General features: G+C 38.1%; 1 protein-coding gene across 3 annotated transcripts; it reads right to left on the minus strand.

The window, feature by feature from the left end:
• Positions 1–481: 481 nt before the first annotated feature.
• pcmt (protein-L-isoaspartate (D-aspartate) O-methyltransferase) lies at positions 482–7743 on the minus strand. 3 transcript variants are annotated; one of them, XM_046061222.1, is made up of 8 exons: positions 7491–7743; positions 4340–4444; positions 4194–4225; positions 3655–3759; positions 3337–3457; positions 2375–2460; positions 2103–2228; positions 482–1483 (listed from the first exon to the last, which is right to left on the minus strand). In XM_046061222.1, exons 1-8 carry the CDS (start codon positions 7669–7671, stop codon positions 1478–1480), a joined length of 762 nt encoding a protein of 253 aa, XP_045917178.1. In that variant the 5' UTR covers positions 7672–7743; the 3' UTR covers positions 482–1477. The 3 variants fall into 3 exon arrangements, with proteins under 3 accessions (XP_045917178.1, XP_045917177.1, XP_045917176.1); XM_046061221.1 differs by having other exon boundaries at positions 2002–2228; XM_046061220.1 differs by having other exon boundaries at positions 2059–2228; positions 7491–7704.
• Between the last annotated feature and the right edge of the window lie 2673 nt (positions 7744–10416).

Consider the following 10416-nt stretch of genomic DNA (forward strand, 5'->3'; position numbering starts at 1 on the left):
CTAAGCAGTTTAGAACCAGTCCCAGAGGGCTTTAGGTGGTTTTATACATCCAGAACTTTAATAACCACACCAGGCTTCTAAGTGAGACCTGTTTATTTGTCAAAACATGTAGCCACACCAGGCCAGTAAAAGGGAAAGGTGTCTAATTGGGACTAGGCTTTTAACTTAAGTTTTATGGTATATATTGTTTTTTTCAAATGTTGGAGTTATAGAAGTTGTACACTCCACAGATACACACCAATTATGTTCACATTCAAAGCTGAGTTTTTTTAGTCACCATCTTAAATTTTAATATTTAAGATGGTGACCAAAAAGTTTTGTGAGTTGTGCTTAAAGATTTAGGACTCCTGACCTCAGTATTTCTAATACTTGCATATATATATATATATATATATATTTCTATATTACTTTATATTTATTTATTTATTTATTACACACTAGGTTGCCGGCACAAAAAATAATCAATAACAAAAGGCAGACAAAAACATAAGCATCTCTTTATTTTCATATGCCATTCCAGAGACTGAAAGCCAAATATCATCCATCACTTCGATTACTCACATTAAAATGTGCTTTTTTAATTTCATGTGTTTTTTTTCCTCAAGAAAACAGACATTCATTTGCTTTATATTGTTGGAGTTTATTTTGGCAAAGCAGTGAATATCCCATTTAGTATCAGTCACCAGGAGAGCCTGCGCAAATTGTTAATGGAAATCCAGCAGCAGCAAGCAACACATCACCAGGTGAAAAGCACAGCCCTGCATGTGCACGTGTGTCGGTGTTATAAGTGCTCCGATCTCCTTGGAGTATGTTAGTAGTAAGAGCCCAATGAATTGCTTACTCTATGTGTAGAATGACTTTAGTGCTGCACATAAAACAGGATGTGTGGGTTATATCAGCCATTGTGTTGCCTGTGTGTGCTCCTAATACTGCTGGCAGGGGAGAAAAGCTTTAGGTTAGCAGAGAAGTCTACAGTTAGATGATCCACACACACACACACACACACACACACACACACACACACACACACACACACACACACACACACACACACACACACACTTGAATTATCTAAAAGTTTCAGGTTTTCCCCCATCGTTGTCCGGTGTTCCTCATACATTCAGCTTCGATGCTGCTGAAATGTAATACTGTAAAAATTGCTGATTGCAATGATAGAACCACAAAAAAAACCTAAAATCCAGCAGTTGAAAAGAAAACACAACCAAAAAGATGCAGGCCTGAAAAGAAAAACAAAAAGCCCTCTCCAAAATTTCTGTGCTGAGCTTCAAGCAGTCTTTTTTCCCAGCCACTCTGGGTCATCATCAATGTGATACTCCAGTCCATCGTTAGACTTAAACAAAAAAAAGCATATTTTGTTATGCTTTAAACCAAAATTTCATGGGCTGTCTGACCCCATCCAAGTTTTCTCCAGGTTCAAACTTAAAGGTGGACTATGGACTGTATTCCTCTTCAAAGTTCATCCCTGTGAGAAACAGAAGTCAAATGTTAGAAAAGGCAGAATAAAGAAGAGTGATATGCAAGAAACACACAACCATCCTCCAGTCAAGCAAACACAAAGTCAAGAGTTAGAATCACATGCAAAATGTTAACATACTTCACAGTAAAATAAAACAGTTATTGGTTTTTGTCTACATCTCACAGAGTAGAAGATAAAACAGAATAGTCAAGGACTTGGGTTTTAATGTCTTATGAGCATCCAAATTGACAAAGTAGTCATGCTCTTGAAAACCAAGCATATGCCTTCACACTGCTGCTATTTCAGTTTCTTTTGTGTTTGGGTTCAAAGACAAATATGACTTCAAATTTTATTAGTCAGGCAGGTTTTCATTGAACCAATTTGGAACTATGGAGTTAAAAAAAGATGAAGGAAACGTGCAGCTAGTTGGTATGGTATGGTATGGAAGAAGCAAAAAATGTCAAACAAGCAGCAAAATGCAGCCCCTTGTGCTCCATTGCCTGCTCCAAGCCACACCATTTCACCTTTGCCACTGTGAGAAGGAGAGAGGGGGAGGAGGGGGAGAAGGAAGTCACTTCCACCTGGACCACTGCTTGTCTCTGTCTGTTAAAGGCACATAAATCACCCCCATCAAGGGCTTCATTTTGGTGCTGCCGTCCTCCATTTTGTCGTACTGCTCCAGCATTTGATTTCCTCCCGCCGGGCCAACAGGAAGAATCAGCCGCCCCCCGGGCTTCAACTGGTCCAGAAGCTGGGAGAGAGTCAATATCATGGTGACACAAAGGACCAAACAAACCTGCATTACATTTTTCATGTTGATATTCAATCCTTGTTTTGAAGTGAATTGGAACAATGTGACTTTGATCATCATCTCTTAAAGTGTTTAGAGGAACTCACAGCTTGGGGGACAGTAGGTGCTGCTGCGCCAACATGAATGGCATCATAAGGCGCTTCCTCAGAATGGCCCATTCGCCCGTCTCCCACTGAAACACATACACACAGTGTTTCTCCATATTGTAAATTTAATCTTGTTATTTCTATCTCCTTTTATATACAACATTTATTGCATGCATGTCTGTCTTGGAAGAGGGATCCCTCACATGCTCCTTTTCGAGGTTTCTTCCTTTTTTATTTGTTAGCAGGATTTTTTCTTTATCCATATCAAGGGTCTAAAGCAAGCTGTAAGTTGTACTAATGGTAAAATGTTAGCTATATAAATTTGTGGTATACACACAGTCGAATTATTTATATAAACACTGCTGTGCGATCAACTCTTCTTTAAGGTTGTATCTGACTCTGCTTTTCCCACACCTTTTCACGCTACAGAAACATGTTCATGCCTTTTTGACTTGTTATACTGGGGTGAGGGCGGGGGGTGTTTGTGTATTTACTTACAAACCAAAATAAATTTTAAATGTCCAGTATGTGTAGCACTATCGAGCAAATGTTTAATACTTTTAACAAAATTAATGACTGAAAATTTCTTTTTTGTTGTAAATTGAGACAGACGATCACAAAGGAAACACACTGGACCTAAAGTAAACAGCTATGGTTCCCCACCCACACTAACCGTCTGTTAGTGTCTATATAATAATCCTTTTTTTGTTTTGTTTTTTTATTTTTATTAAATCGCCTAGTTTTATCAGCACTACCCCACTCTAGTAGAGCTGGTAAAAGTAGGTGCTCACTGCTCAATTATTTAGCACTGCCCTGCCCTGTCTACTCAGCTACTGTTTGCTTAGCTCCTAAAGAGAGGACAGTGAGGACTAACGAGCATTACCACATTTTAAAATAACAGACAGCTGAAATTTCTGCTATTATTCCAAAAAATTTGACAATAGAAGACAATGACATCTTACCTATAAGCTTGACTCTGCCTGATGTTATCAAACTGGGGTCATCTTTCTTCACATTGGTTATAGAATCGTCTACCAGCTCTTTGATGTGATCAATTCCTATAACTTTTCCTTTAGGACCTACCTGTAAAGCACAGATGGAGGGATGGTGCTCAATTCATACAAGAATATCACAACATTGAACATGTTTTTATCTCATTTTATGTTGATTGGTTGACAAACTAATTGTAAAAAAAAAAAAAAAAAAAAAAAAATCAGTCTAATCAATCAGAATGTCACCAGAGAGAAATTGTATGTGTTTACCCGTTATGTGTGGCTCACCATTCGTGCGAAGCATGCGGACAGGATTCCACTGCCAGAGCCGACGTCCAGAGCTTTCGCTCCCTCATACAGCTGGTCATGTAGAAGCTCCAGGGCGTAGGCGTGCTGGGAGAAGGGGACGCCAACAAGGAAACTGCATTACAACCCATCAGTCAGCATTCATATTGCATCTAGCACTGACTATGACAAGGTAAATCCCACCAAGGACATCTGTGAGGTTCAGCTAGCTGGCCAACATCACTACTTGTTCCAGTTAGATGTCACTTCTGACAGCCTCATATTAAAAGCTAACATTCCAGCAATCAACACAAATACAAAAGCATTTTAGATTTGGTTAACCATTGTAATCCACTAAAATATATATATATATATATAAATTTGATTAGGTTAGTTTTGGAATAAAAACAGGAAATTTGTATTCCTCTGCCTTCTTCCTTTATCTACTGCACAATTAATTGGGAGCAAGCTTTACAAAATGAATATCTCACAGTTGTGATTAACAGGATGCAGAAAAGTCTGAGAGTCTTTTAAAGTCATACCATGTGTGGGGCGCTGATAGTTGCTTGATAGCCTTTTGGTTAAAAGAGAGGGAATAGATTTGGTTAGTTCGTCCCCCTGATATCAGACTGTATTTGGATTTCAGACTGTGCTGCGATGCGTGAATGACTACATGAGCAAGACTTACCTATCGACTGTGGCGAGTCCATGTAAGGATTACACCTAGAGAAATGGGCTCGGTCTGTGGCCAGCATGACTTCATAGACCTTGTCGGATTTAATAATGCCATTTTCTGGGGAAGCAAAAGAGTTTGTGTCACTGTGTATTATGGAAACGTGAACAAGTACAAACACCAGGCAGGAATGCATTACATAATCTTGCAGCAGATGCAAATAGAAATACATGAAAGAAAAATAACACACAGGCAGGGACACAGTGAATTCAGGGATATTAGGCATTACACAATTACTGGTGCATTTGGGGTGTGACATACATGTTGAGAACCATCATCAGATTTGCTCTGATGCTCCTTCCTTTGTGTAATAGCATACCATTGTGGGGAATTTTCCAAATCAACGAGCAAGACTGCTTCATGGCAAAATTTTATTTTCATATGATTTTTGTGTCACCATGATGATGTCCCTTAATTTGTCAAGTTTTTGATTCACTGGATTAACCCAAAAAAACTTTATCATGACTACTGCTATTGTGATCAAATGACATATCGTGATCGAGGATTTTACCTATAAAGCCCTCCTTATAATGGAAATGGTACATATTAATATGATACAAATTAACAGTATGAATCTATATTAATTATAGTGTGTATGCAGGGAGAATAGTGTTAAATACTGAGACATAATAGGACTGAAATAGGATGAATAGGAAAATACATGCAGGTGAAAATGATGATGCAAAAATCCCAATTTGCCCAGTATTAACTGAGAATATCAGCGAAAAATGCTGAACGAAATGAAGTCAGCACCATACAGACAGGAAGGGCCACAGTGTGACACTAAAAAAAGTTTTAGTGTCTTAGTGTCTTCAGAATAATCCCTCATAACAGGTTCCTGTAGTAGCTGGTGCCAAAGGCAGGAAGAGCCAACGACAGCCGGCACTTCTCTCATTACTGACTCCACTCACCATCAGAGCTATGCACCACTTTAGGATACATTACACATAAACCATACAAGCTGCCAGATGGACACCTTCTAGTGATTTCTGAAAATAAAATAACCCATAGGGGCAGATTTCAAGCTGTTTTCATCCTAATCATAATTATTTTCAGAATTCAAAATGGTCTTTGCCAGCCCCTGGATATGCACGCCAACTTTACGCCGTTTCTTGACCATAACCTCACTTTGCATACATTTTGGAGGCACATTTAATTTTTAAAACTGGGTGCTGAACTTTAAGAATTCATGAGGCAGTCGAGTTTTAAAACAAATGCAAATGGGTGAACTATTATTGCCTGTACTTACTAATCCTCAGGAGGACACTAACAATAAAAAGAAGTCGTGAATTAGCATGCATCCTGAGTGTGACCTGCTTAAATCCAGCTTATGCGGTTAAATTTAAGCCATTCGTGGGTCTAAATGGGTCAGTGTCCAGTAAAGTGTTCACTCAGGAGGAGCAGAATCTCAAAGTAATGACTAAGAATGGATAAGAACATTTGATATATCACCTATATCGTAGTAAATTAATTCAACTTAAAACATGTTCTTATACTATTGCTGGAAAAGAAAGAAAAGCATTTGTTTATGGTTATGGTTATAAGGGAAGCTAAAAAGCCTTTTGGTGAAAGACTCAATTTTCTTGTTCATGTGGCTTTCCAGCTTCTTATTATGCTGCATACTGAGCAGTGGTTTCAACTTCCTTGTGTTCTAGATCCATTTTTCACTTCACCATGCACATTTGCAACATATGGTCAATAATAAACTGAGATACTAATCTCCTGCCAAGAAAAATAAACACAGAAATATATGCAAATCATGTTCTGCATTCATTTAAAAGCAAATAGAGAATGACAGGCAACTGCCCCCAAACCATACAGCATTTGGCAAAATGCTTGCAGCTGAAATATCTGTTGCGTCGCTACGCTGGACTGCACAGAATATTAATGGCCCCGGTAGATACTTTATATTGAAACGGGACTTGCACACTCTAGTCTGCACATAGATTGATTGATTTCTAACGTAAAAAGTGAAGAGAAAAAAAAAGCATTAAAATAGTGGTTAAAAAAAAGATCAACAACAAAACAAACTTATTCCCAATACTTAAACACCCCTATTACAAAAGGAGTAGGAAGAAGTAACACTGATGTACTCGTACCCCTTTATACCCTAAATGCCGTAATTAACAATAACAGAAAATTCATAATCAAATATAGCTATTCACACAAACAATATTTGTACACATACTTCATAATTCAAACAAAACCCAGGTGATTATGAGCACCGTACTTCAATGCTGTACGTTACATCTTCAATATAATTTCTTTGTACACCTTATCTAAAACGGAATATGTTTGCACATTGCTTTAATTCATCATTTATTTGTTCCACAATTTAACGCCACATATCATCATTTCAATATACATTTTTCTATGTGCAAGTAAGACACATTACTGTCAGATCAGAGCTTATAATTTGTAAGTTTCACACTTAATGTTGGACCATCTGATTGCAGAATAAATCATGTGGCATAGATGCCACCGATCATAGTAGACTTTGCATCAGCCGTCTAGTTAGCAGGGTGGTGCACTGAGTCACTGCTTTATTTTTGCAGCCACTATCGTTTAAACAACTAGCTAGCCGCCGCTGTGACACAGCATACAGTCATTTTCAACCCACTAACAAAGGCACCGTTGAAAACTAACCTCGCACATCTCCAGCTGTCAGTGTCATTCATGTGCAAGTAAAGTGATCGGTACAGAGATAGCCATCAATGAATGTGGGCAGGGCACTTAACTAGCAGCGCTAGCTACAACGTCCCAAATGACGCACATAGAGCTAACAGGCTAAATTAACCTAACACAAAAGTGAAGCCGCACACATATTCTGCGGATACCCACAAGTAAGAGATAATTTGTGTATTTATTGTTAATTTATATTTCGCAACGAAGGGTGCATGCATCTCTTCCACGGCGTGAACGTGGTTAGGGAAAGGGGTGGAGAGAGGTAGCGCTCGGTCAACAACACACCACATAGCTTGTTAGCAACCAGCTAACGTAGCTACCGCTGCTGTGTTAAACCTCCAAACTAAACCGTTTTCGCGCGAGCTATCCGTGAAGGCGACGGCGCTGCTGCTGTCCCCGGGTACAAAACATTTGGACTTACTGCGGAGGTTGTTGACAAGCTCTGCGTGGCTGGCTCCTCCAGATTTCCAGGCCATTATTAAACAGACTTTGCGGAGTAAATAGACAGCAGCTGTCAGTGCCGCGCCTGCGCCAACTGTTCTGCCGAGGAAGCTGACAACCTCCAGAGCGGACGGCGGAGCGGCGGGTACGTCACCAGACATCCACCGCGATTTTACTGCCTTTATAACACACGTTTTACAAAATCATTTTGCTAAATAATTAATCTTTCTAGATATAAGTTTCAGCCAAGGTTAATTCCACAAGTAAAAAGACATATTGCTTACTCAGGGAATAATGATTTTTGCCGCAGTAACGCAGACGGTGGCCGCTAAGTGGAGTGCGCGACTTAGTAGCAAACGTGAGAAAAAGTCGGCTGATAGTTTTTTTTTTTATCCTTTATTGCAATAGCAGTACCATGACAAAGTACAAATAGGTATACTAGGCGTAAGTTGTAAAAAATAAATTCATATAGGCTATATAGTCAAATCAAGTTTTTTTTTTTTTTTTAAAACAACCAGAGTTGACCAAAGTGCTGAAGAAAGTTACACAAAAAAACAGGCCAATAAATTTATGACCATACCTGTCAACCCTCCCGTTTATCCCTGAGGTTAGTTAACATTAATAAATTAGAAACCAATTTAGGCTGTGGCTTTAGTACAAGGATTTAATGAATTACAACATCAACCTGCGAGGGACTCCAGATGAAAATGAGTCTGTACATTTACATTTTGGACATTGTCCTTAAATTCATTGATGTGCACTGTCCTTTTTAAATAAATAATAAACATAAACCCACAAAAATGAAACAGCTGTAACCAGATGCTGCTTTTTAAGACGAGACTTAAAAGTCTGGGTGGAGGGAGACAATCTGATAATCAAGGGAAGTTTATTCCACAGTCTTGGTGCCAACTCTGAAAAGGCACCATCACCCTTCGTTTTCATACGAGACTGTGGGATGGCTAAAGGGATTGGTTGTAGAGGTCTGGAAGAGTGATAAAACGTTAGGAGATCCGAAATATAAAGCGATGCCAGTCCACGTAATGCATATCCATGCAATATGTAGTCAGCAGTTCAGTTTACATATATTAACGGTCTTTAAGGCTGAATAGTTTATATGTTTTGTTTTTATTTGATTAACTTTAAATAAAGGTTTGTGGTTACAAAATCTAATTTTGTGAATGTGAAATTTTGCTAATATAATAAAAAGATTTATGATATAAAACTGTTTTTAACATTATAAAAGCCAAACAAGCACATCTTTGTACAGCAATGTTGGGGTAAAGTCTTTCCAAAAAGTAACAGTACAGGCCAGTGTCAAAATAAGTGTATGGTTGTCTCATGACCATGCCCACAGAAAGTCATTGTCATTTCTTAGTCTTAGCAAGTAATGTTTTGCAGGGTAGCACCGATGGAGAAGTTTGAAACGGACATCTCGAGGTTTGTTTGTGATCAAGAATCTTGCAGGACTGGTCCAGAATTTTTCCATTTGACATCTGAAACAAATCTTCCCCAGTAATGGATTACATATGGGATGGTGACAATGTCTTTCTGAAAGAGGGACATGATCCTTCTGTTCTGGCTTGAAGGGCTGGATAAAAGACATATTTTAACAACAGACAAGGAGAAAGAAGCGGTTCAGTGTTACCCTTAAATAACATCATCACACCTTTGGGAATAGCATACATTACAACTGCAAAGTCTTTTGTGGTGAGAGTAATTAATTCAAAAACCTTCTGAGTTGAATACCATCCATCCACCGTCAACCGCTTATCCTGCATACAGGGTCGCGGGGGAGTTGAATACCTGTTTTACAAATAGAATATTATTGTTAAAAATATAGATTTGTTTTTGAATATGTCACAGTAATTCCAGATGAGATATTTATGCGGAGAGAAACGGTACTTGTACAAAAAGAGACCAAAGAATCGCATTTGTTTGTGGAAATTAGCTAAATTAAGTGGTAATTTTTCAATTCTGTAGTTTGACATAATCAAAAGAGGAAGACCACCTAATTTAGAAAACATATAATTTGGAATAAAGTTCCAAATGGAATCTTGAATTACACTCTGTACATTTTCTGATCCAACTGATTTTAAAGGTATAGTTAAGGGTAGTCAAATCTAAAAAGTTAAGGCCACCAGAGTCGATCATGGATCATCATGGATTTTGTGTTTTCAAATAAACTTAATCATAATAATAATAATAATCTTTATTATTGTAGAGCAAAAACATGTTACAAAGTGCTTTAAAGTGTAAAGAGAATAATACCCAAAAAACAATAATACAGAAACAATACAAGATAAAAGCAAGAAAAACACTGAAAAGACTGAAATACACGTTTAAGATAAATATAAAATAAGTAAAATAGAATAAAATAAAAGGGACAAAATAAAGTCAAATAAGATCGGGAAAGGCTCTCCTATAAAAGTATGTTTTAAGAAGGTCGGCTGAGTTCAGCCGACCTTCTTAAAACATACTTTTATAGGAGAGCCTTTAAAAGCTCAGACAAGTCGATGGGATAAAACTGGTTAAAACTCTCTTGTTGCTGGTGAGGAACCTCTGAGTAAGAGGCTGTGGGGGTAATAGAGGCTCTGATTTACACCACCTTATTGGTAAAATATGATAAAAACAATTCACAGTCATGATTCCAGCTGAGGCACAAGGAGGGGTTGGGTTTACCAGCTGATCCACAGTCTTAAACGGAAACCTGGGATTGTGTTTAAGTGTAGTAATGAGTTTAGAAAAATAATGTGTTCTCGCATCCTTAACCATGTTATTGTAGTTAATTGATAAATCCTTCAGACTGAGGTAATGGACTTAAATAGCATGATAGTTTGACCTTACTGGGCAGCAGCTCTCAGAGGTTTGTCATCAAGGCAATCGGTCTGACAAGATAAATACTAATT

This window comes from Micropterus dolomieu, linkage group LG10 (assembly GCF_021292245.1).
Source record: "Micropterus dolomieu isolate WLL.071019.BEF.003 ecotype Adirondacks linkage group LG10, ASM2129224v1, whole genome shotgun sequence".
NCBI lineage: Eukaryota > Metazoa > Chordata > Actinopteri > Centrarchiformes > Centrarchidae > Micropterus > Micropterus dolomieu.

Coding starts and splice junctions, on each gene's coding strand:
- pcmt (XM_046061220.1), bottom strand. CDS start 7,671: ATGTCTGGTGACGTACCCGCCGCTCCGCCGTCCGCTCTGGAGGTTGTC. Junction 4,226..4,339: donor GGACTCGCCACAGTCGATAG/GTAAGTCTTGCT, acceptor TTTAACCAAAAG/GCTATCAAGCAACTATCAGC. Junction 3,458..3,654: donor CCGCATGCTTCGCACGAATG/GTGAGCCACACA, acceptor TGTGCTTTACAG/GTAGGTCCTAAAGGAAAAGT.